The sequence below is a fragment of the Haplochromis burtoni genome, unplaced genomic scaffold (genome assembly GCF_018398535.1).
Source record: "Haplochromis burtoni strain Fernald_Lab_line unplaced genomic scaffold, NCSU_Asbu1 Contig_106, whole genome shotgun sequence".
Lineage (NCBI taxonomy): Eukaryota > Metazoa > Chordata > Actinopteri > Cichliformes > Cichlidae > Haplochromis > Haplochromis burtoni.
In genome coordinates this window covers 1714157-1740605 of record NW_024582467.1, presented here as the reverse complement: position 1 = coordinate 1740605, position 26449 = coordinate 1714157, and the positions used below count along the sequence as shown (strand labels likewise).

Genomic DNA, 26449 nt, shown 5'->3' with positions numbered 1-26449 from the left:
TTTAGGTGGAAACTAGCGAGCTAACTTCCTGTTAACTTCTAACTCCGTTAAATTTAATAAATTCTGCATTTACATATATCGCCCAGCCCTACATTAAATCGTCATTGCTAACAGATTTTGTTTTCATTTGATTCTTTTAAAAGATCCTTTTGAACGCCTGCTGCCCAGGATGGGTGCGCACTGACATGGCTGGACCAAAAGCTCCCAAGTCACCAGACGAGGGCGCTGTCACACCGGTCTACCTGGCTTTGCTGCCATCTGGAGCCAAAGAGCCTCATGGACAGTTTGTCTCTGAAAAGACTGTTCAGAAGTGGTGATGAGCGTGTGAAACTCAAAGCGATAACACAATTTGGTGAAATCGCAAAACTGTGAAACATTTAAAGAATGAAAGTCACCCAACATAACAAACAACCAGTAACATAAACTGACATTGCTAAAGCTCTGGGATGGGTTTCTTGTAGGACAGAGTTTAACTCTTATCCAAATAGTTTGGTAATAGAACCCAAATTGTTCGTTTTATTCTCAGTAACAGTACAGTACTGTGTGTGTGTCTGCTAGCTGGAACGAATCAAAATGAAAGTGAATCCTTGAAATGTTGAATTGTCAGCAAAGCCTTCAGTACATAACATTTTCATATCTTTGACTTCATATACTTGCCTTAACTGGATTAAGCTAATTGTTCAGAATTACTAGAATTTTATACAAAATGCTGTTTTTTTGTGTTTCTTTTAAATAAAACATGTGGATCTCCAGTCAAAATACCAAATAAAGTGACTTCAAAACATAAGGTTGAGTGGTATGAATGTTACAGTGTCCCTGTATTACACACCCAGAGTGCATCAGCCACTCCTCCACCATCTTCACCTTTTCTTTGGTTTGTCCAGTTTCCTCTTCACGTTTCTGTAAGGAAATCTGTCTCCAGCATCTCGGAGCTCTCGGATATTTTCTCTATAATAAGATTCTTTGGAACATTTTTGGCCATTTTGAGAATAAGCAAACCTGTAAAAGCTGATGCTCTGCACTTAACCAGCGTATAAACTATTGTCTGTTTAATCAGGACAGCAGCAGTTTTCAGCTGTATTAACAGAATAATTTTTTTCATTTTGGTTCAGTATTGAATATTATTGTTTTATGTGTACTTTTAATATTCAACTACCTGTTAGTTTATCATTGCTTTACGTGCTGATAATGTTCAAAACTCCACCCAGCTTCCCTCCCACTATTTTCAGTATATCATTCATTGTCCTCTGCATCCCTCTCAGTGCTGCTCCAGCTCCCTTCAGAATCACAACAGCAGTAAGTAAGTAAGAAACCTTTTTTATCTTTTGTTCCACATTTGGTAGCTGACTGTTTCTTAAAATCTTCTCATAATTCTGAGGAAAGATTATATCCAAATATTGTCTTTTAAAATAAAAATGGACTGAAAACAGAGAGTACATTTTAATCATATCTCAACTTAAAAGTAGGTCTAATCATATTTTTACATGTTATAAAAAGATGTCCCAAATCGGTTTATTTTTTCTTGAAGTTTCATCAAGGCTGTCATTCTTAACATTCAGGGGATTTCATAACATGTTTTCCTTTTTCGAATCTAATTTATGATCAAACTGATTTAATGAGATGCTATAATTCCACAGTCACATTTAAAACTGTTTCAAAAGTATGAGTTTACATTAAAAATGAGTTTTATGATAAATTCTGCAAATTTTAATTTAATCCATCTTTAATTTCTTGTGTTTTTCATTGAATATATATTTGGATTTGTCTGTTTTAACATGTCGTCATGACTCTGCAAGTCTTACAATCAGCCCTCTTACACTGCTGATAAGAGAACTGACCTACAACTAAGGAGCTATCCCATAAATATTCATACAGGTTTTTATGATGTGGGAATACATGTGAATGCCTCAGCCTGATTCTCCTGATATTGTCCTGCAGCTTTATGTCCTCCAATCTGATAATCAGTGGCTCAACATGAAACTTCATACACTCATATCTCTCTTTCTGCATGTGCAGACATGTCGACCAAGGTTGCAGTGGTTACTGGCAGTAACAAAGGCATCGGTCTGGCCATCGTCCAAGCGCTCTGCAAGCAGTTCGATGGAGACGTTTACATCACCTCCAGAGATGTGTAAGTGACTCACCTGGTGACAGCTGGACCTGGTTGATGTGAAGGCCTTCACGTGCAACTGTGGTTTTTATATCTAGACATTCACCTAACTCTGAAGTTTCACAGTGAGGTCCACAAATATTCCATTAACTGAGAAGTACATGAAACTTTTTTGGTCCTTTTGCAGAGGTCGGGGTGAGGAAGCAGTGAAGACTCTGAACTCAGAGGGACTCAAACCCAAGTTCCACCAGCTGGACATCAATGACTTGAACAGCATTAAAAACGCTGCTGCCTACTTTAAAGGGAAGTATGGAGGAGTGGACATTCTCATCAACAATGCTGGAACAGCATTCAAAGGTAGCATTAGAACTCTATAATAATACATATCATACTGGATCAATGTATATGGTAGTTTAATACTGCAGCTATGAATTGAAGTGGATGGCGTTCACAGCATGTTAACTTTTTCCTTTCAGCGTCAGATCCAACTCCCTTTGATGTCCAGGCAGAGGTGATCCTGACGACAAACTTTTTCGGAACTAGAGGCATGTCGACACATTTCCTGCCAATGATCAGAGCTGGAGGTACAGATGCAGAGACTCTGGTGCTAAGTGCACAAAAAGTAAACAAAGGCATTCAGATTTGGTGTCACTCTAAGATGGGGTCACATGCATCCTGTTTGTTTGAATCAGTTTTAATTGTCATTGACATTAGTCTATCAGGAGTAATAAATATCCTATATATGTATCTCTCTCTCTCTCTGTGTCTATCTATCTATCTAGATATATAGATATATATAAACTGTTTCTATAATTTTGAGTGTTTCTAAAGTTCACTGATCTAGCTGTAAAATGGAAGCTGTATAGTTCTGCCTAAGCTGAGTAACCCAGACACCACTTTAACAGAAGTCCTCTGCAGAGCTGAATAATTGAATGAAACACCAGAAATACCACCCTTATTGTAGAACATGGTGGAAGTAGCATCATGGGTGTTGCTTTGGAGCAGCAGTGAACGGCAGTTCTTTGTATGTATTTTAGGTCGTGTGGTGAATATCTCCAGCATGCTTAGTGTCACAGGTTTAAAGCAATGCAGCCCAGAACTCCAGCAGCATTTCCGCAGCGAGGACATCACAGAGGACGAGCTGGTGGCACTGATGAGAAAATTCCTTGATGATGCCAAGAAAGGCGAACACAAGCAGCATGGTTGGCCTGATATGGCATATTCGGTGTCTAAGATTGGAGTGACGGTACATTTACCCAGTTTTTCTTCAGGATGTTAGATTAGGAGGTTGACTAATGAACTGATTAACTGAATCAATTCAAGCCTTTTTTTTTTCTCGGAGACTCTGATTATAAATATGGGTGTTTGTTTGTGTTTTAAGGTGCTGTCCATGATTCATGCTCGTCGTCTGTCTAAGGAGAGACCAAATGACAGGGTAACTAAAATAAGACAAGCTCTAATGAACTTACATACAAAGCCATGTCCGAACCTTTTGGAGTCCACTGAAACCTCATTTCTTATTCATGGACTCGTTGTTATTCGTTTTTCCAGATCCTCTTGAATGCCTGCTGTCCAGGATGGGTGCGCACTGACCTCACTTCACCAGATGCTCCCAAGTCACCAGACGAGGGCGCCATCACTCCTGTCTACCTGGCCCTGTTGCCTCCAGGAGCCAAAGAGCCTCAGGGAAAGTTTCTCTCCGACAAGGAAGTCCAGCCGTGGTGAAAGAGAGTTTAGTGTGTGATTCCACATGAAGAATTATTTGCAAGAGATTTAAGATTTAAGAAAAGTGATGTTCCAGGCATCAAATACACACACCATAGCATACCATAAAATAATCTGTGTTAAAGTGACAGTGTTCATGATGACTACTCAATTTGTGGCCTGTTTCTAAAACTGGATTCCTTCCTTTTTGATGTACAACTCAAACTTGCATTAACTGAAATCAAATAAAGTGCTTTTAATTAAGACTCATTTTGTGTCAAAACAATTCAACAACTTCAAAGTAAGGTTATTAAAAGCACACAATAGCAATAAATCTACATTGTAAATGTATTTTTCTAATATAAAATCATCCATACTATCATAGATCATCATAAAAAATATGATGAGGCTGGGGTTTTAGAAGTAATGCTGCAGCTGCATTTGGCACCATGAGACAGTTTTTGAGAGCATCTTGTCAAGTCACACTTGCATTTGTACCGCAGGGTTCAAGGTGCCCCTAAATTAAACCGCTACTTAAAAACATACAGCTGTCTAACAACAACCTTTATTTATAGAGCACATTATGTCCAACCTTCCTCTTATTTGTAAAATTCTTGAAAGAGTAGTTATCAAACACCTGACTGATTAGTTGTAGAGGAATGGTCTATTTGAAGAGTTTCATCATAGCACAGAAACAGCACTAGTGAAGGTTGAGAATGACCTCGTGACCTCTGACAGTGACCTTGGTACTTGTCATGTTAGAACTCAATACAGCATTTGACACTTTTGACCTTCATATTGCACTTCAGAGATTAAAACAACACTGGTATTAAAGAAACTGCGGTGCACTGGGTCAAATCATATATATTAAACAGAGTACAATTTGTGCATATGAATGGGCTGTCTTCTGCACACATGAAAATTAATAATTGTGTTACACAGCACAGTTCTGTGATGGGACCATTACCATTTTCATTGCTATGTAGATGACATCCAGCTTTATCCATGAAGCCAGATGATACAAAGTAACAAGTTAAACTAGAGGCATGACTTAAAAACAAAAGGCTCTGTGGCGATCGTGACTCAAGAGTTGGCAGTTCGTCTTGTAATCGGAAGGTTGCCAGTTCGAGCTCTGGCTCGGACAGTCTCGGTCGTTGTGTCCTTGGGCAACACACTTCACCCGTTGCCTACTGGTGGTGGTCAGAGGGCCCGGTGGCACCAGTGTCCGGCAGCCTCGCCTCTATCAGTGCGCCCCAGGGCAGCTGTGGCTACAATGTAGCTGCCATCACCAGTGTGTGAATGTGTGGATGACTGAACGTGTAAAGCGCTTTGGGGTCCTTAGGGACTAGTAAAGCGCTATACAAATACAGGCCACCTACCATTTACCTCTAATTTCCACCTTCTAAATTAAGATAACACTGACGTTATTGACCTTCAAATTTAACCAGATACTTACTTGGCTTTGAGTAACACTTTAAGGAATTCTGGACTAATTTTTGCACATTAAACAAATATGTAGTGCCTTTAGTCATTCACAATTCCCACAACAGATCAGTAGAGTTGGCTGGTTCCTCTCCAGATGTTTTGAAACTTAGCAATTGCTCCTCGTTGTCTAACCAGTCAGGACAGCAGCAGTTTTCAGGGGTACTAACAAAAATTTTAAATGTATATTTTTTCATATTGTTCCAGTATTTATGTATGTATGTATTGCTTTATGTGTACTTCACCTACCTATTAATATTCAACAACTTGCTAGTTTTTTATAGCTTTGCACACTGTTCAAAACTCCACCCAGCTTCTTTATCATTGTTTGTAGTATATAATAAGTAATTCATTGTCCTCTGCAGCGCTCTCAGTCCCGCTACAGCTTCGTTCCACATTACAATAGCAGCATAAGTAAGTAAGAAACATCCTTTTACTTTTGTTCCACATTTGTTAGTTGACTGGCTCTTTTGTAAATAAATCACATGACATGTCCTCCTTTATAGCTGGAATGTACTGAAACAGGCAGTTAAACCCTCAAAACAAACATTGTTGACATTAAATGTAAGATTTATGATGAATTCACAATTTTTCAATATTACTTATTATATATATTTTGAGTTCTTACTGTTTCAATGTATCATCATGACTCTGCAAATCTCACCGGTTTACAGCCCCCCCACACTGATAAGAGAACTGCCTTAAAGTTAAACAACTTTTTCATATACACGCTTCACACAGGTTATTTAATCATTGTACCCATTACACACTGTTCAGGTCAAAGGTGACCTGACATTTAACAGCAGTAATGGTATGATGTGAATGTGAAACTATACACGCCAACGCTGTGTGTATTTCTTATGGCACGATGGTGACAGAGTTCAGAGAAAGACTTAAGACTGTCAGATAAACTTTCTGTGTTCCCACCATATTTGATCAGGTTCTGAGGCACCTTTATCCAGCAGGTACATACTGGTCTTTGAAGGCAATGCAGGAATATCACAACAATGAAATAGCAAACCAACATAGGAATCAAAGACCTACAGAGGTCAGAGGGTGCCTGTTTTAAATTGTAGGGCCTTTCTGTGTGGTATTTGCATGTTCTCCCTTCAGGTATACTAGCTTCTTTCCACCTTTCCACAGTGCAAAGGCATGCATGGCACATTAATTATTCTAAACCGTCCATTTACAAAGGCAGAAAACAAACTAACAATATCAAATTAGCATCTATTTATTTATTTATTTATTTATTTATTTAATTAACCCAGAGGTAACTGAGATTTAAAGAAGGTTCGTAAGAGGCATTGAGGGGTGGATGTGGCTTCCTACAACTGCTTTGAATATAAAGACTACTTAGCTGTAAGATGGCTAAGTAGTAGTTATAGCTTAGCAATAACAAATGCTGCTTTTAACAGTTGAAGTGGTTATGAATGCTTAAATAACAAATCTCAGCAGTTTCAGAATGCTCCAGCCATTTTCACTTTTATTAAATCACATGTTTTATTATGTTTTCTCGTCTTAGGTAAAACAGGACATGATATCGTGTGATAACAGATGTCCAAAAGTATAAAAACCTCAAAAACGCACTCCCTTCTCTCTTTTGTCTGAAATGTTCATCACGGCGGATTCATCCATTTCTTCATGTCAGATCGCCTGTTGATATATTCTAAATTGATCAGTAGTTCAAAATTTGGCATATACATTTATTACAAGGGAAATGACTTGATCCACTTGATCTGACGGATTAAATATGAAACATATGTAAGGCTTAAAATGCATTATACATGCATATTCATTACTTTTGTATTCTGGGTTCTGTTGGTGTTTAGAGTTATTTCTATCTGTTTCTTTGTGCTCAGATGTATTCTAACCTCCCCAATATCTCTTTGTATCTTCTCAAGTCTTTGTTTCTGTGTTATATGTTGTTGACTGAAGGTGAAAAATTAAATTTTCTAATTAATGGATCTTTAACCTGCCAGTTCCCAAGTACAGAGTTTGCTTGATTTCCAGCTGTGCACATGTAAGAAAAATGCATATAATCATGATATGAGGTTCCAAGTGGTTGACTGATAGCGATAGTGCAAAGTGGAGTGAACTGTGACCTAAAGTTGGCTCTTTTTTTTTTGGCCAATGTAATAATGTGATTACCCTGTGTGTTTAATAGTCACTTGTTTTCTTACTTCCAACCTGTCGCGGTAGATGGCCGTCCCTCTCGGTGTCTTCCTGTTAAAAACAAATTTTTCTTTCCCACTATTAAAAAGCGATCGCTCATAGGACGCCATCTGATTGTTGGATTTCGGTTTCTCTTTACTCCGTATTATTGTAGGGTCTCTACGTCACAATATAAAGCACCTTGAGGCAACTGCTGTGATTAGGCGCTATATAAATAAAACTGAAATGAATTGTATTAGATTTTTGTAAGGAAAATGTAGCTCAGACTGGATGCTCACGTAAAGTAGTCAAAGTCAATATATAATTATCTTTTGTTCTGCATTGTAGCTCTCTCTCTCTCTTTGCAGACATGTCGACCAAGGTTGCCGTGGTCACCGGCAGTAACAAAGGCATCGGTCTGGCCATCGTCCGAGCGCTTTGCAAGCAGTTCAATGGAGACGTTTACGTCACCTCCAGAGATGTGTAGGTATCTTTACCTGGTACCACCTGGACCGAGCCTGGGTCATGTGGGACAAATATAACTGCAGTCACATCCTTAACTGCAATCTATGTGGATTTAATAGCACTTGTGGACATTATTACAATATCCTTGAAGACTGTGTTTTAAGTTTTAAAGTTTTGGGGAAAATGTAATATTCATGTAAATATTCATGAATATTCACCAACTGCCAGAGTTAATGTCAACGTCAATGTCAATTTTATTTCTATAGCACATTTAAAACAACATAGTTGACCAAAGTGCTTTACAGCTTAGTTAATGAACAGAAAATACAATACACTGTGACAACATAAACAAAAAACTTAATGGTACACAAACTGAATTCTAATTAAAGGCCAAGGTGAAAAATTGAATTTTAAGATGGAATTTAAAAGACTGTTTCAACTCTGAAGTATGAATATCGAGTGGCGAGTTATTCCAGAGTCCAGGGGCTGCAACAGCAAAGGCCCGATCCTCTCTATGGTTTAATCGAGACTTCGGTTGTACTAAGAGCATCTGGCTCGATGATCTCAGTGCTCCTTTGAGGTTATATATGTTGAGGTGTTTGCTTAAACAGCTGAGTCCCATACCATTTAAAACTTTGAAAGTAAAAAGTAAAATAATCTGAAAATGAAATGGACAGGGAGCCAGTGCAAATTTGCTAAAGCTGGAGTGATGTGATCATTCCTCCTGACACCTGTTAAAAGACATGCTGCAGCATTTTGGACTAACTGCAAGTGATGGCGAGATGAATGTTCAAGACCCAAATAAAGAGAACTGCAGTAGTCGAGTCTAGTGGAGATGTAGGCATGAATACATTTTTCAAGGTCTTCTGAAGGAAGATAAGTTTCACTTTGGCAATTTCACTGAACTGATGATTGGTCTACACCACTGTGGACGCTTGCTTCTCTAATTTAAAAGCGCTCAGTCTGGGAATGATGACAGGAAAGAGGACCGAGGGTATCTGTTAACTTATCCAAAGGGGTATGACTTCCAAAATCAATAACTTCAGTCTTATTTTCATTTAGGGTATAAAAGTTCTGTGTTAACTAGTCTTTAACATCATGTATACAGATAGTTAAACAGTGGGACAGACACATCCAATCCAATGGATGGCATCAGCATAACTGTGAAAGGGAATGTGTGGCATTTCTGATCTGGCATTTCTGATCGGCGTGCATAAAAAAAAGTAACATTTTATGGAAAACTTTCACTTAGAATAAATATTAAACTCTACTTTACATTTTAATATTAGCACTTTACTTTGGTCAGTGCTAGCTGTTTTTAAATTTCTTTAGAAATAAAGTTGGCTTGGCTTTATGGAAATGTAAGATCAAAAGGAAGAGAGAGTTAAAAAACCCACTGAGCACTGAAAGTAACAGTAAATGAAACTTTTTTGGTCCTTTTGCAGAGGTCGGGGTGAGGAAGCAGTGAAGACTCTGAACTCAGAGGGACTGAAACCCAAGTTCCACCAGCTGGACATCAATGACTTGAACAGCATTAAAAACGCTGCTGCCTACTTTAAAGGGAAGTATGGAGGAGTGGACATTCTCATCAACAATGCTGGAATAGCATTTAAAGGTAGAATCATAAATATATACTGATGGATGTCGAACTGGATCCACATATACAATAATCTGAAACTGCAGCTATAAATTGAATTTGATGATTCAACACGTTATCTCTTTTCCTTTTAGCGTCAGACACAACTCCATTTGGTGTCCAGGCAGAGGTGACCCTGAGGACAAACTTCTTTGCCACCAGAGACGTGTTGACTCACTTCTTGCCACTCGTCAAAGCTGGAGGTACAGATGCAGAGCTCATTCCAGTCTACTGCTCCTCAAGTTTTTTTTGGGGTTTTATTTTAATAAAAATATTCAGACTCCTTCAGATTCAGACTAACTGTAAAGCATGGTGGAAGTAGCATCATGCTAGGTGTTGCTTTGGAGCAACAGTGAGAGGTAATTACTACTGATGGTTTCCATAAAACCTAGAGGAAGGAATGGCATTAATTGTATGTGTTGTAGGGCGTGTGGTGAACGTCTCCAGCATGCTTAGCGCCAGCGGTTTGAAACAGTGCAGCCCAGAACTCCAGCAACGTTTCCGCAGTGAGGACATCACAGAGGACGAGCTGGTGGCACTGATGCAACGATTTGTTGATGAGGCCAAGAAAGGAGAACACAAGCAAGGCGGCTGGCCTGATATGTCATATGCAGTATCCAAAATTGGAGTGACGGTACAACTGAACACTTTGTCTTTAGATTTTTACCTGACGAGGTTGCAAAATATGCTCAAAACTTGCACAGTGGCACAGTGGTCAGCACTGTTGCCTCACAGCAAGAAGGTCCTGAGTTCAATTCCACCATCAGGCCGGGGTCTTTCTGTGTGGAGTTTGCCTGCGTGGGTTCTCCCCAGGTACTCCGGCTTCCTCCCACAGTCCAAGGACATGCACTTTGTGGGGATAGGTTAATTGATTAATCTAAATTGCCCGCGGGAGTGAATGTGAGTGCGAATGGTTGTCTGTCACTGTGTGTTAGCCTTGACGGACCCTGCCTCTTGCCCTGTGACAGCTGGGGTAGGCTCCAGCACCCCCCGCGACCCTGAAAAGGATAAACGGAAGCGAATGGATGGAATGGAGGTTGAAAAATGGAGGAATATTCAGATAGGGCAGGCTAAAGTCAACCTGCAAATTCATTATTCCAAACTAGATCCCTGAACATTGACAAACTTCAATTAAAATGCTTTTGCTTTAGTTTTAAATTCTTGGAGACTATCATTCATTATGTTTGTTTGTGTTTTAAGGTACTATCCATGATTCATGCTCGTCGTCTGTCTAAGGAGAGACCAAAAGATGGGGTAACGGAAATTTTTGATCTTAAAATAAAATTATAAACAACTGTCTTGATTCTTCTATGCTGTGCAGCAGACCAGTATGTTTTATTGATATAGTGCCAAATCACAACACCAGTTGTCTCAAGGCACTTTATATTGTAACGTAATAACAGTGTGGAAATAAATTAAACAGGACTTAATATGATATTATGTATTCTTAAAGATTTTGTTCTGTCTTTGAAGCCTCCCTTCTTATACTTGTTATTCTTTTTTTACAGATCTTGATTAATGCATGCTGTCCAGGGTGGGTACGCACTGAGATCGCTGCGCCAGGTGCCCCAAAGTCACCAGATGAGGGCGCCATAACACCGGTCTACCTGGCCCTGCTTGCCCCCGGAGCCACTGAGCCTCATGGAAAGTATGTCTCCGATAAGGAAGTTCAACCATGGTGATAGAAAGTTGAATATCTAATGACATAAAAAAATAATGTACAAAAACAATGTAGTTATTTTATAAGTTTATACTTTTTCTTGCCAGAATGAAATTTGTAATATTTAAGGCCATAGTACAAACGCCCGTATCACACAGCTAAAACCAAAATGTTTTCCAGTTTAAATGTTTTGTTAGGTTAAACCCATCAATTTAAAAATGATGTTCTGATAACTGACAGTGTTCAACTGATGAAAACAAAACTTAGCTATATTTTTTTCTTACGTGTTTTAACATGTGAAAAGTAAACTTGCTGTTTCTGAATGAAGATATTTAAAAAAAGAAAATAAAATGCTTGTTATTAAAACTTTACTGTGATTTTTTAAAACAATAAATTGACTTTAGGTTGAAAATGTTTTTGAAAGAACATAATAGGTTTTTGGCTACAATGTAATTTTATTTATACAATATAAAATTACAACATTGTGAATAATTGTCAAAAAGCAGTGAGCTTGAGGTCTGAATCAGTTTTTAAAGCAACTTGTCTGGGGTGTAGAATAGGTCACACGTTGTACCCATGCTGTCGGTGTTTTGCTTATCGGGGCAATGTAGAGCAGAACCACAAAGGAAGCTAAAACATAAACATCCTGTCCTGACAAAATGCTGTTTGCTGGACAAAAGCACATACTCTGTTCTAAGCCTCATACTTTTATATGTCCGTATAGTGCTAGAGATGCAGTCTTTGACCCTCTTGCTGAATGTGTAGTTGCAGCAGAGGATAGTGTCAAATGTGCAGAAACGCTTGCTGGTTTGCAAACTGCACAATGTGATCGGATCAATAGAACAAACTCTGGCTGCTTGTTTAGACGCGCAGAGAACTTTTTGATTTGCGTGACTTGACGGTTGACTCGAGTACAGCTGCAGAAATCAGGATCAAGATGAACTCAGCTCTGTCAAGTTCACATGAGAGTAACTGGGTGTGTCTGTTTCTTTAGTTTGTATAATTCAATAGTTGATGTTTAATCAGCAGGTTCTTGCTCACATATTCAACTAAAAGAATATATATCACAGAATGGCAGCTCCAGAGGCCACAGAGATAAAGCAAACACTGTTTTGCCTTCATCTTTATAAATGCATCAGATTAACAGAAAGATACATTAGTTTAAACTTCCACACCCCTCCACATAACCTGTACAACTTGCTTTTGTGCTGCGCGGGACTCACTTGAAAGAATGTTTAAAAGTGAAATGATTAGAGAAATGGGTGAGGCAGCAGCAACAGGCCTAAGCATTGTGCAGCATATCAGCGAGGTATGTTTTTAAGGACAATGCAGTCATTAATACGGGCTAGCTTAAAGCAGTGGAATGAAAATTTGATGATGTGCTGTGCCCTGACTCTTTGCACGTTCAACTCGTGTGACCTTTTGATATGTGCAGCTGACGATGGGAACTAGACACCACTTTCATTTCCTGCTAAGGTGCAGACGCATGCACGCAGGTGAGGTGGAGCAAATAATTCTTTGAAGTTATTTTCACTTAATAGAGCTTCCACTGTGTGACCTGATATCCTATAAACTTTATTTTAGATTCACACAAACACGTGCGCACACACACACACACACACACACACACACACACACACACACACACACACACACACACACACACACACACACACACACACACCCTTTGACAGCATGTCTGAACAGTTGGTGACTTATCAGATTGTAGCACCACAAAACAAAATTCTGCATGACAGAGAAACAGCAGGTTTCACTGCATGTATAACGTCCTGCAATGACAAAGTTTAGATTTATTCCCATGTTTTTCTATCAGTGGTTCCCTTAAAACTCTGCCCCTGGTTGGTACTGGTTGAAGATCACAAAACACAAACTGCTGAATCTTAAGAGAACATCCTTTTGTTAATATCTACATGAAACAGCTTTCATTCTGATTCCCATTTAGTAAAGCAGGAACTATTCAAAACATTTAATAAACTCGCTAAATTACTGTTAATTAAAAATAAAAAGAGCTGCCTCAAAGCCACATTGCTACCCCATCTAAAGCGTCTTGTTTAAAGGACAAACAATGTCAATTAGTTGAGTTTACACTGCTAACACGTGTCAGCAAATAACTGAATAACTGGAATCAGTAAAAGAACTGGTTTTGTTTACTTAACTGTCCATGCAAAACATTTCAGAGATGGAGGAGGAAATAGAATTTTTCAAATTTAATTCCAAATCAAAGGTCTTCATAAGACCTTCACCTTTAGAGGAATTACTCAAACTCTGATTTCTTGAATTTTTTTTAAAAAACTGATTAAACTTGATCTTGCATTAAAAATGTACCTGGCTCTGATACCTGGGTCTTCCGTGTAGGCGCGGTATTACTGCGCAGTGCTCCCTCCTCCTTTGTCCCTCTGCGAGCGCTTCACTCCTGTGGTAATCTTCAGTCAGGACGACAGCTTCAGCCGCAGGTAAGAAACGTCTGCAGCCTGATTAATATAACTGCGTTTTTTTCCGTGTGGGCGAAGAACCAGTCCCCATTTAAAAGTTTGTCGTTTTGATAATTAGGCAACAAACTTTTCCTGTTTTAATATCACACCACGTTAGTTCATCACGTTACAAAAGTCGTTATTTTGCAGAACGTGCCCGGTTAAAATCCGTTGTTATAGCACGACAGAGTGGCTCTAATGTCAGACCGTCGGGTGGTGTTAGGATGAAAAAGGTGAGGTGGCCTGAGCAATTAATTAAAATACACGAGAGGTCTTTTAGGTTTTAATGGCAATTTGCTTCCACTTTGTTGAAACATAATCATTGTGCGTTCGTATCTATGTGTGTGTGGTCCATCTAGAAGCCCCCTAATGTTGTACCAAGTGTCTTTACACAGTGACAAAATGCAGAAGAAAACCCTTATTTTTTTGTAACAGCGTCAAAACCCCAGAATGGGTTAGATCAGTCATGGATGTATGACTGTGTGTGTCTGCGTGTGTGATAGATCATCTGGTGTTATGCATTTCAGTCTGGGATGCTCTGTCTCTCCGGATTTGAGAAAGTACTAATAACAGGATGAATAATGTAAATGTTTTTAGTAACATAAAAAGAAAAAAAGGAAACTATGTCCTAAAACAGGAAAAAGTCAGAACAACATGGAAAAACCCTAAAAAGAAATGCAAATGTTTTATCTATTTTTGCAGGTGTAGACATAGGCTGGACTTTATTATCAAATTATCTATTTATTATCTCCTAAACATTAGATCCTGGCAATCTATATGTGTGTGTGTGTGTGTGTGTGTGTGTGTGTGTGTGTGTGCGCGCCGCCTGGATGGATTCTTTGGCCGAGTTTTGATGTGTGTGATCCCATAACGTTATTTGCACATTAATTATTGTTTCAACACTCGCCTGGGAGCGGCACTGTGAATCAGTGATACAGATAGTGGGAGAGAAGTGTTACTACCAGGAGGAGACTGTCAGGCAGACAGAGAGAAAGCACAGCAAAAATTTCTGACACAACTTCACCTACTTCCAAGGTGCATGGAGAGGATGAAAGAATTCACAATGCAGGAACTCCAGCAACACTTAAGGGAAGATGAACAACTTTAATAATTGACCAACTTCATGACCCTGATGAAAGCCACAAGCCGAAACGCGTTGGTCAATTATTAAAGTTGTTCATCTTCCCTTAAGTGTTGCTGGAGTTCCTGCATTGAGGAAGACAGAGAGAGACAGAAACAGGAAGGTGTGTCTATGAGGACAGGTACATTAAACAAAGTACGAAGAATATGGATCTTATATGAAATATGACAAATCTCTGGATGGTTAATTTTGCTCTGAATATCACATACTTCAAAGGTTTTATCGAAGCTGTATTGATTTGTATTATTCATTTCCCATCCAGAACTATTCAGTGTACACACATGTACATGTCCTCTGTGTTATGTTTTAGTATTGAAGAAATAAAGAACTTGACACACCAAACACTTGTGTCCAGGCGTCTGTGTGACTGTGAGTGTCAGAAGTGGCCCAGATGTGTTTGGAGCTTTCAGACTACAAATTTGTCCATAGTTTGGCCTTCTACTAATGTTTGTATGAGTTAGCCAGCTTTATATAACTAGATCCTGCAGGTCATCTCTGAAAGCTAAAGTCAAAGACTTTAAGTACTGACAGCCTGAGTGTGGTTGCTTAAAAACCTGTTAGAGTGATATTTATGCAGGATTATTGGAATTTATTTAGCTAGACGTTTGTGTCACACCTGTAGGTCGTAACAGTCATTACAGTGACTCTTTAAATGATTGCTTTAGTTTGAAACTGTTGCTGTTGGGCTGGTTCTACAGCTGTAAACCACACATATGTATTATTTTTTTTCAATATTTTATTAGAATTTTTTCAGCATAGAAAACCCCATCAACAAACAAATACAGCTCAGGCGCTGAGATGATAGGACAAGAAATAGCACAATAATAATAATCAATAGGGAAAGAAAAAAGAAAAAAGAAAGAAAACATTAAAATTAGAAACTACCAGTATCCATAATGAATTAAATGTCATGAATATGTAATAAACAGGGAAACTGCAGTGCCATGGTACATGTTTATACAACGTGAGCTTTCTCAAGATGAGTACAAAACAGAGTCCAAGATTTTGAGAAAACATTTGCTGCAGGTGTTTGCAGGTATCGAACTTTTTCCAGCTGAATGACTGATAACATGTCATTGAGCCAGACACTGAAGGAGGGAGGAGCAGCGGACTTCCATTCCCTTAGAATAAGTCTTTTCACAATCATCATTCCGAGGTCGATTGGCACCTGCACAGTCGCAGGGATAGTTCTGGAACGTACACAGCCAAAAACTGCAATTTCTGGATTGGGTGAGATGGAAATCCCATAAGCTTTAGTGTACCAATCAAATATTTTGGACCAAAAATTGGTCAATGAGGGGCAATGCCAGAAAGCGTGAGCCACTGATGTTTTACATCTGTCACATATGGGGGAAGTTGAAGGATGAATTTTGTGTAGCCGAACCTTGGAATAATGTAGCCGATGGACAATTTTAAATTGTATTAATTGATGTCTGCTGTTAACAGAGCAGGAATGAATTTTTGATAGGCATTTGTCCCACATTTATTCTGATATTTCTATGCCCAATTCCTCCCTCCAAGCGTCTCTTATCCTCGTAGTCTGCACTTCAATGCTGTCATCAAACAAATGTACAATTGTAGAAATCAAATGTTTGGAGTAAGGAGGGCTCAGGAACACCTTAAAAAGATTATGTTCATGTGGAACATCTTGGTAATTCTTCATATTGGATTGCATAAAATGCCTGACTTGTAGGTAACGGTAAAAATGTGAATGCGGTAAATCGAATTTTTGCTTAAGTTGATTAAATGATGCAAATTTTCCATCTATATAAAGATCTTTGAATTTGAGTAAGCCCTTCTCCTTCCAAACATAGTAGGATTTATCATCCCAAGGAGGCAAAAAGGCATGGTTATCACATATTGGTGCCTGCACAGAGGAGTTTGGCAGTTCAAAAAAACCTCTAACTTGGTTTAAAATCCGCACAGATTGTTTCGGAACAAACCCCAGTTTCTTAAGACTCTCAGCCCTCCCTACTTTTGAGAGAAGCAGGGCCTCTAGAGAGGAGCCCCTTACAATGCCAGCCTCCATTTTAACCCAAAGGGGGATGTTGAAATCACCAAGATCTGAGGATGTCTGCTGCCAGAAGGTCAAGGCTCTTAGATTTGCAGCCCAGTAATAATGTTTAAATATTGGTAAACTCAGACCTCCCTCCAATTTGGATTTTTGTAGATGTAGTTTTGAAATCCTAGGATTCTACTTATATGTATTATTAAACTGGAATAAAAATGTGTTTCTATAAGCAGCTTAGCAAATCCTTTAAGAGTACTTTTATTGCATTAGCCCTACCTAGTGTTAGCGGAGATGACTCAGCAGTTATTACTTTGTGTTTAAGCTGTTACTTCACATGTTGCTCTCTTTGTGAACAGACATGTCAACAAGGGTTGCTGTGGTAACAGGTAGTAACAAGGGCATCGGCCTGGCCATCGTCCGAGCTCTCTGCAAGCAGTTTGAAGGAGACGTTTACCTCACTGCTAGAGATGTGTAAGCACCACAGCTGGTAACACCTGAACCTGACTCATGTTTGCACCTGATTTTACTGCAAAATCATCTGTTTTACTTTATTGCTGTAAGGATATTTTTGGTTTATTTCCATGTATTTGATGTTTGCCTCTAACCTTTTCAAACACTTAAAAATCCTAAAAAAGGCAATGAAAAAACCTCTACCCCTTGAAAACATAAAGTTACATCATTATTAATTTAAATCTGCAGAAAACAACTAATTAAAAACAAATATTTATCTCTAAATTACAAAACAATTGTAGGTATTAAGATGAAAAGATTAAAAGTGCTGAATCACAGTGACTCCTTCTATTTAACAGTTTTGAATTCAGTGCAGATTGGCGACATCTGCTGGTCACATGTTGGTATTTGTTTTTGATGTATATGAGTTTAGATTTTTTACGCTAGTTTGTAAAGCAATTGCATCTAGGAGCAGATTTGATTACATATTGCAGTTATTTTAAGACAGCAAGAAGAGCAAAGAGCACAAACACATGCTGTTGTCCACACTAGGAAGCTGAGTGAGAAACAATAAACCAGCATGGTTTTCCGAGGCAGACAGTAACGCTTTGTGTGTGTTGCAGCGGGCGTGGTGAGGACTCAGTGAAGGCTCTGTCCTCTGAGGGGCTGAAGGCCATGTTTCACCAGCTAGACATCAATGACTTGGACAGCATTAAAACTGCTGCTGCTTACTTTAAAGGGAAGTACGGCGGAGTGGACATTCTCATCAATAATGCTGGGATAGCATTCAAAGGTAGAATTAGATATATACATTGATTTTTAACTGTATTGTGCACTACAGCCTCATACACAGGAAGTTCAATTACAACGTCTAGTACAACTGACACCACCACTATTTCTTTTTATCCCATGTGAAACATAAAGCTGCAACTTGCTGCGACCGATCTAGAATAAGAAAGTAGGTTGTGTGATGATTTTTTTTCTTCCCAGTTTCTATAACAGAAGGTTGTCTATGTGAGGAGGTTGTCGGCCTCTTGCACAACCATTTGTCTAGCTCCTTGCCTTTGACTAACCTGGTATGCTATGTAGAGCTGAGGCCCTGGGGTCTTCAAGCATGCAACCCTGCCCACTATCGAAAGCCAGGATGTTAATACTGCTGTGGCTTCTGTTTAGACACACTGGAAAAATACTGCTAAGATTGATGCTGCTGGAGCATCAATCTTTATCTAGAATTTAAAACAGTTTACACTTCAGCAGTCAAGATTAACCAAAGTTGTCCTTTTGTCCATTTTGGAAAGGATCCTAATCAAAGTGGGCACAGGAGGCAGGACGGTCGGTGGCTGTAAAGTCAAATGGACACACACAGATTTTGTACTAAAGACCTGAAAAGCTAAAACTAATTTATTATTCAATTGATTCTTTGTCAATATTTGAAAATATTAAAGTATCCATAAACAAGAACCATTTGTCCTCCTGTGCTACATTTCCTTTCCCCCACTTTTAGGCCTTTTCATTGCATAAATGATCAGAAAGCCGTTTGGCTGTGCTCGTAGCTCATCACACTCACCGTATATGGAGCAAAGAGTGACGTTTTAAGTTAGCAGCTAAAGTTAGCAGGCTGTGACTGTAGCCTGTATGGGTCCGATCTAAAGGGCACCAACACCACAAACATATTCAAGGGGCCCACTTCAGGGAGTCCAGTTAGCTGAGGTGAAGCCAAGCTGAAGCTAGCAGATCTGTCACTTAAAGTAGCTACGCCACATATTCCCCCAGCTGGGCTGAAGGGAAAATAGGTTGAGCATTTTAATGTGGGAGTCTGTGGGGACTGACTTGCTTTTAGAAGAAACCACCAGCGGCCATCAGAGGAGATGCAGGTTTTTACACCTCCGCATTAGCTTCAGTTTTTAGCCCTCAGGGCTGCACTTTCATTGTCACATGCACTTCCATCATCCATGTCTTTAAAAGTTCAGGGTTGCTGTGTATGTGTGACTACAGCTATACAATAATATAAGAAATGCTATGGTGCATATGTAAGTGAATTAATGTGTTGTAGTCTTCCTGAAAACCATCAGATATTCACCCCTAACATCCACCGTGATGAAGAAGAGTCAGATAACGTAAACATTCTGAAAATTGTCCTGTAGCTCTGAACAAAAAGAGGATTTTTAATCAAATACAATTTATTTGATTAAAAACCCTCTTTTTAATTAAATAAAAAGATCTATAAATGATTAAGGCTGTCATGAATAAGGTGACAACATGTGAACTTTGGGTTTTTTTTCAGCGGCAGACACAACTCCATTTGATGTCCAGGCCGAGGTGACCCTCAACACAAACTTCTTTGCCACCAGAGACATGTTGACTCACTTCCTGCCGATCGTTAAAGCTGGAGGTACGAACACGAGGCTGGATCCAATCTGCCGGTCGTGTCCGTCGCTGCTGCTTGAATAAACAGCTTTGGTCAGCGTTTGATTAGAGGAGCAAGTTTGGCTTTGATTCAGACTATTAATGACTGTGGATGTTCTAAAATGTTCTCTGTTGGCTCATCTTGAACATTTTATCTATAATTGGAAAGCGATATCTTTTTTTTGCCCTCAGGATGTGTGATCACAATTTGCGGAAAACAAAGCACGACAATAATTAAACATACAGACACACTACAGCCAACTCGCATGTAATCTTTCCTGGAAGATGATGAGTTTGCTTGATGTGCTGTGAGAGATGCACATGAAGAGGTTTGTTACCCTGTGTGTGTGTTTCAGGTCGTGTGGTGAATGTTTCCAGCTTTGTCAGTGCACTTACGTTGAACAAGTGCAGCTCGGAGCTCCAGCAGCGTTTCCGCAGTGAGGACCTCACAGAGGACGAGCTGGTGGCACTGATGCAGCAATTTGTCAGCGAAGCCAAGAAAGGCAAACACAAAGAAGGCGGCTGGCCCGATTCAGCATATGGAACATCTAAAGTCGGGGTGACGGTACGGCTGATGTGAAAATGAAGTTCATATCAACATGTAAAGAACCTGCTCTAAATCTTAATTGGCGTACTTCTTTGATTATGATTATGAACGTGTGTGTTTTCAGGCCCTGTCCATGATTCTTGCTCGTCAAGTTTCCAAGCAGAGACCAAATGATGGGGTAACTAATATTTAAAATCTTTAACGTTGCCAACAACATTATCTCCTAGTTTCTGCTTTGTTTCCTTTTTATTTTCTGTGTTTTTTATTCTTTTAACAGATCTTGCTGAACGCCTGCTGTCCAGGATGGGTGCGCACCGACATGGCTGGTGATAAAGCCCCCAAGTCACCAGAGGAGGGTGCTGTCACTCCAGTGTACCTGGCCCTGCTGCCACCCGGAGCCACAGAGCCTCACGGAAAATTTGTGTCTGACAAGCAAGTTCAGCCATGGTGATGAGTGTGTGATTGTCAGCGTTTCCACCCAAACGACATGTTGAAGATCCATATTTAGAATAGATGAACCTGAATAACCCAGACACATTAATACAGCAACCTGAAGATGCCCTTTTTCAAAACAATGCATTTTTAACAGTTTGAGTCTGCCAGTGTGCATGTGTGTATCTGCTGGATTATAACATATACAGTAATTAAACTTGTGTATGTGTAAGTGCTAATGTTTTTGATACAACACTTTGCCTGTGGCAGTATGAATGTTTGATCATTTTTTACATGGAGGAAAGTAAATGTGCTTTGTGTATGAAATATGAATCTCCTGAAGAACTAATAAACAGTTTTCTGCAGCACAGGGCTTGTGCATTAACTGGTTATGAGCAGAATAGAAACATTAAATTTATTACAATGATATAGAAGAAATGCACATAAAACCGAAGACTTGTCTTCAGTTAAAAATAATGACATTTATTGTTAGCTGAGGATGAAAATGATTTTGTTATTCAGGTACATTTGTGCCATTATAAAGCATAAAAACTTAAGAAAACTTGATGGTGGAGAGGAAAGGAAGCCATTTTTTTCCTGCTCTTCCATCATCTCTTGAACCAGAAAGCCAACCATACAAGCAGCATGCAGATACAGATTATGATGTAAATATCATGTTTCTGTGCGTCAGACTGGCAGTCCGTCCTGGATGTACCCCACCTCTCACACGACGACAGCTGGGATAGGCTCCAGCCTCCCGGCGACCCTGAATTGAATAAGCAGAAGAAAATGAATGGATATAATATTGGAGATTATATAATGAACTCGGAACAGAGCGCTCTGGCTCTTGCTGCAGTGGCATTCTGGGATATGACAATCAGATAATCAGCGAAAAGTAAACACAAAGCAATTTCCACAACCTCATCTCCAGCTAAAGGAGTTATCAGCCTCTGATAAGGATAATGACTTTTATTTTTGGACACTGGAAATGGCAACTAAAAACAACAACTGCCAATAAAAGTAAATAATTCACAGCAAAATGTCATAAGATGGCAGCATGAGCTGATTATTATGGACCAAAATGCTGGAATAAACAGGTGTTATGGATTTAAAGGGAAACTCGAAGCAGGAAGTTACAGAGCTCGGGGTTCACATAGTTACGAGGACGATCCAACAATCAGCAGGTGTAAACAGAGACAATATATGCACAGGTCAGCTGGAGAGAGCAGACAAAACGAGACAGGGGGAGTAAATTTAACATTAAACTAAAAACAAAAAACATTTTTTCATCTTTTCCCAGGATCTGCAGCTATGGGAAATAAATTTCTCATAAATAATACATTTAAGTCATGGCCCTTTAATACTCTTTGTTTTCAGCTCTGCAAGTTATTTCCCCCATTTCTGATATTCCATTTGAAGGGTTCTTTCCAGTTCCTGATTATTAGCTTCAGTTCTGGTGTTTAAGCATTTGAAAGGCACTGGTCTGTTTCGTGCTTTAACTCACCAAACTGCTTGTTGCCTCCTGTAACTCAGCGCTAAAATTCAAAACAGCTCAGACACTAAAAATGTAATTTGCCTTTGTGTCACCGTGCCACTATATTCATTTCTGCCAACATTTAGAAAACAGAACATTTTAAATGTAAAACCAGAGGCTTAAAATTTTAACAACATGGTCATTTGAACAGTTCTGTGCAAAAGGTGATTCCCAACATGGTATTAACTGAAAACTCAAAAAATCTCAGCACAGTGTGCGTCCTTGTCCAACATTGCAGGACTAAAGAAATGAACAATTTCTAAAAGTCCTTAAGAAATAAGAAAACATCCAGCTAAGACCTGGCACGGGACCAGAGAGATGCAGCTGCCCCATCAGTTGATCCATCCACTCTTTACTGAATAATCATCAGAAAAGGATTCAGTGGGATGGCTGGCTGTTCTGGAAACAGAAAAGAAAGTCTGGAGATGCCAAATTACACAAGAACAGAACGTCAAACAAGGGAAAATGCATCTCATGTGGAGTAATAAATCCAACCGTGAAATTTGGGGTTTAAATAATCATCAATATGCGTCATCCAACAGTATTTCCATCTCTTTTTGCACATTGTGTAGGGGCGTGGTCTGCAGTGCCGCTGCAGGGGAGGCGGACGCACCTGAGCGGCATGCGCAATCACGCCTCGCCGGTCGGCTTAAGGTCTGTGCTGGGTTCTGCTGCAGTTATTGTTGTTGATGTGTGTGTGGGGGGGAGTGTGGAAGCTGCAGCCAGTGTGTGAAAACGACAACCGTAATAATAAAGAATGCTGGAAAGCATGAATGTGTGGACGTGTCCTGTCGTGGGTCTGTTACACGCATTTTAGTAAATCACTGCGCCCACAGGAAACTCTAAATTGGCTGTTTCAAGCGCCTTAGTCTAATGTTGGTGTTTAAAGACTTCTGGTAGGAAAAGGGTGGTGTGGTCTGAATTTGCTGCCAAAAGTCTGAGAGCAAAATAAAAGCGAGGCTTCATGGAGATGTCACGACACCTGCTGGTGATACTGCACATTTATTATTACCAACACTTTATATTCAAAACGATGAGTATTAAGTGCGATGCTAAATGTGAACAAGAGCAAATCAGATAGGCTCCAAAGCAACAACACAGATATATGCGCAGTAAAGGTCAAGTCAAATGTAGCCTTGTAATTCTAATTCATGAGTACATTTATGTTCGGAGACACAACAACATGCACACAAAGGCAACAATAAATGACTCCCTGAAGCAACATTCACAGTGTTGACATGTTTATTGGGGCTGATGTAGCTGCGCAGCTGGAAAAGCAAAGCACACAGAAAGCCGAGCCTGAGGTCTTCTTCTCCCTTCACGTTATATTCAGTCTGTGAAACAAGCTTCACAGTAATGCTGATGTTCTCTTTTAACATGTCCGACTGCATGTAAAACAACCGCCTCACCGCAGATATTATTAAATATAACACCACTTTTCAAAGAACTGCAAAGTGATGCCAAGTGAATCATTTTTAATGCATGATTTTTTTTTTAGTTTTTAAGACCTCTAAATCAGCACTGTGCCCCCCCCCCCCAAAAAATAACATTCTTTAGCAATAAATTACACAAATATATATATATGTGTTGCAGAAATGACACATTAAAATTCAATATGGCAATATCAATATCTTTTTAAATCTTTTTTAATCTTTTTTTCATTGCTGGAAACAGTAGGTGTTTCAAAATGCTGTTTGTCTTACATAAAAACATACATTACATTTCACGTTTCCATATATCCTCCATAAATGGCCAAAGTTTAAGATTAAGATTAAGATTTAGCCTGAAAACATTTCATGCTGTCTTAAAATAACAGATAGATGTAATATCTACTGTGTATGCAAACCGCCCGCCACCCCACTAATTCCCTTAAGTAATGCAAAAAAGGACCTTGGTGTCCTTTACAGCTATGATCCTGCGCCCATTAATAATTTATATGCCAGCTCAAAATTTCCGGAGGAAAAACAAAAGATCACTCAGTACCAGCCCCGGTTCGTTGTCTGAGCTGTATTTTGTTACTACAACAGCTCTCTACAATAGGTGTTGAATATATACAATATTTACCTTTGGATTTTGGTATCTTTCACCACTCCTGGAATGAAATCTGACTGCTCAGAGTGTTTGTTTATACCAAATGCAAAGAACGTCAGAGAAGGAAATCTCATTCAGGTGGCTTCATATTGTTTGTGCGGAGATAAGAAGAGATTTCATACAAAATAATTCCTGTGGAAATCCAGATTTTTCTGCTTTATCGCATCCCTTTCTGCCTGGTTTAAGTCTCTGAGTCAATATCGCAGTAGACTGTGCAGTGTCGATGTAATCTCTGTGTGTATCTGTGTGTGTGTGTGTCTGTGTGTGTAAAAGTGTGGGAGTTGTAGTCCTGTCAGACAAGAGAAAAGCCCCGATTACTTTGTAGATAAAACCTAATCCAGGGAGCGAGAACGATAGAGAGATGGCCAAAGACAGGGGAGAGAAATAATCCTCTAATCCCTGCTGCCTGCCAATGGAAGCCCCATCACACGCTCACTTTGATAATCATAATGATCGTCATTGGTTGTAAGTGCTGCACAAGCGTTATAATTTCTTCATTGATCCTGCTGCCGGGAATTCCCTCAAAGCCGAAACACAATTTGTAGACTCGAGAGCTGAAGAGAAGGCAAGCGAGTTTCTTTTTGGTTTGTGAAGATCTTTCCTCTCATCCAAAAAGCTTCTTCAGTTCGAAAACAACCCAGAGAGAGTCCCAGGTTTTTAACCCCTGATTGTCATTGACCCAGTATTGATCACATGAGTGTGAAACCAGTGTAAGATATCGCCATCATTGTGTGAACTATTGAGAGTGGGCGTTTAAACACCCGGGAAAGGATCTCAAGACTGCATTGTAGATGGCTGATAACTGGTGTCATAAACCTCAACCTCTGTTCAACGTCAGTCATTCACAGTGGATTCCCAGCTGTTGAGGTGGCTCTCTTGTGTTGTGGGCTGATTGGTTTTTCCTGGGTAAACGCTCCAAGCACTCATCACTGCACTGCATAACATACATGTTGGTCTTTAGTTTGTGTTTGGGTGTTTTGTTCTTGGGATGAACGAGTTTTTGCCCGAGGTGCACGGGGACGTTAGTTTTCTCAGTCTGCCATGTAGGAGATTTTGTTTCCCCCGGCTGCTGTCTAAGGTTCTTTCCTGTACATCTTCACCAATTTAATGAAAGCCCAGTTAGGATAACCACATGTTTAAGGTGCTTTCTTAATTTCTGTCCCATTCTTGTCAGACAGAGGATTCTAGCTGCCCAACAGTCCTTGTTCTTCTTTGTTGTATTTTTCTTTTCATGATGTGTCAAATATTTTCAAATGATCACAGGTCTGGAGTACAGGCAGGCCAGTTCAGAGCCATGCTGTTATAATAGCTGCTGCCTGCAGTTTAGCATTGTCCTGTTGAAATATTCAAGGTCTTCCCTGAAAAAGATCCAAATGGGAGCATATTTTACTCTAAGACCCAACTATACCTTTCAGTGTTGCTGGCACTGGTGATGCCTTTCCAGATGTGCAAGCTGTCAGTGCCACTGGCATTAATGCACCTCTGTCCCATCAGAAATGCAGACTTTTTAACAGCAGGATGAAAACAAGCCTTTTTACATTTTTTAGTCTGGAGGACCCAGGCTCTTGTTTTCCCAAAAGAATTTCCACGATTGATTCGTTTTACTTCAGAACTATTTTCTACTTTGTCTCGGGCCATTTTCAGCCTTTTCCCTCGCACACGGAGAGTCCCTTAGAGTCTCTGAACCTTTTGATAATGTTAGGTACTATACATGATAAGATATTCAAGTCTTTGCAATTTTACATGGAGAAACAAAATTCTGATATTGTTCCACAATTTGTAGACATAGTTTTTGCAGACAAATGAATGTGTGAGATGTTTTTTGAATTTCTAACCAATCACAGTACTGATCTGTTGCCAGTTAACCAAATTAATTGTAAAATGTTCCTCCGAATGTTTCTTTTTAGTACTGGTTACTTTTCCAGGCTTTCGTTGCCTCTGTTCAAACGTTTTTGAGACATGTTGATGACTTCAAATTCAGAATGAGCTAATACTTTTCATGAAATAGTAAAATGTCTCAGTTTAAACATTTTACATGTTTTTTCTGAATTAAACAAAACAGCTTTATGGGAGTCGCTAATTATTTGATTATATTTTTGTTTACATTTTACACAGTGCTCCAACTTTTTTGAAACTG

General features: G+C 39.4%; 4 protein-coding genes across 8 annotated transcripts in view; all 4 read left to right on the top strand.

The window, feature by feature from the left end:
* Positions 1–787, top strand: part of LOC106633710 (carbonyl reductase [NADPH] 1) — a gene marked incomplete in the record, with an annotated part of 28603 nt that extends 27816 nt beyond the window's left edge. Inside the window, 1 exon segment of the mRNA XM_014340713.2 lies at positions 144–787. Within this exon segment, the coding sequence (XP_014196199.1) occupies positions 144–317 (174 nt within the window).
* Positions 788–900: 113 nt separating this feature from the next.
* On the top strand, positions 901–4191 carry LOC102313717 (carbonyl reductase [NADPH] 1). 3 transcript variants are annotated; one of them, XM_042223227.1, is made up of 7 exons: positions 901–1300; positions 2017–2131; positions 2298–2467; positions 2587–2694; positions 3148–3356; positions 3492–3545; positions 3662–4191. In XM_042223227.1, the coding sequence occupies exons 1-7, from the start codon at positions 1132–1134 to the stop codon at positions 3833–3835; spliced, it is 999 nt and encodes a 332-aa protein (XP_042079161.1). In that variant the 5' UTR covers positions 901–1131; the 3' UTR covers positions 3836–4191. The 3 variants fall into 3 exon arrangements, with proteins under 3 accessions (XP_042079161.1, XP_005944309.1, XP_042079162.1); XM_005944247.2 differs by having other exon boundaries at positions 901–1296; positions 3662–4186; XM_042223228.1 differs by lacking the exon at positions 901–1300 and having other exon boundaries at positions 1753–2131; positions 3662–4186.
* Positions 4192–5138: 947 nt separating this feature from the next.
* LOC102314034 (carbonyl reductase [NADPH] 1-like) lies at positions 5139–11521 on the top strand. 3 transcript variants are annotated; one of them, XM_042223232.1, is made up of 7 exons: positions 5139–5710; positions 7816–7930; positions 9358–9527; positions 9644–9751; positions 9974–10182; positions 10749–10802; positions 11057–11521. In XM_042223232.1, the coding sequence occupies exons 2-7, from the start codon at positions 7818–7820 to the stop codon at positions 11228–11230; spliced, it is 828 nt and encodes a 275-aa protein (XP_042079166.1). In that variant the 5' UTR covers positions 5139–5710; positions 7816–7817; the 3' UTR covers positions 11231–11521. The 3 variants fall into 3 exon arrangements, with proteins under 3 accessions (XP_042079166.1, XP_042079165.1, XP_005944310.1); XM_042223231.1 differs by having other exon boundaries at positions 7796–7930; XM_005944248.2 differs by lacking the exon at positions 5139–5710 and having other exon boundaries at positions 7750–7930.
* A 2037-nt stretch (positions 11522–13558) lies between these two features.
* On the top strand, positions 13559–21055 carry LOC102314327 (carbonyl reductase [NADPH] 1). The gene is made up of 7 exons (XM_005944249.2): positions 13559–13682; positions 17209–17323; positions 17926–18095; positions 19587–19694; positions 20065–20273; positions 20380–20433; positions 20533–21055. The coding sequence occupies exons 2-7, from the start codon at positions 17211–17213 to the stop codon at positions 20704–20706; spliced, it is 828 nt and encodes a 275-aa protein (XP_005944311.1). The 5' UTR covers positions 13559–13682; positions 17209–17210; the 3' UTR covers positions 20707–21055.
* Positions 21056–26449: the final 5394 nt, after the last annotated feature.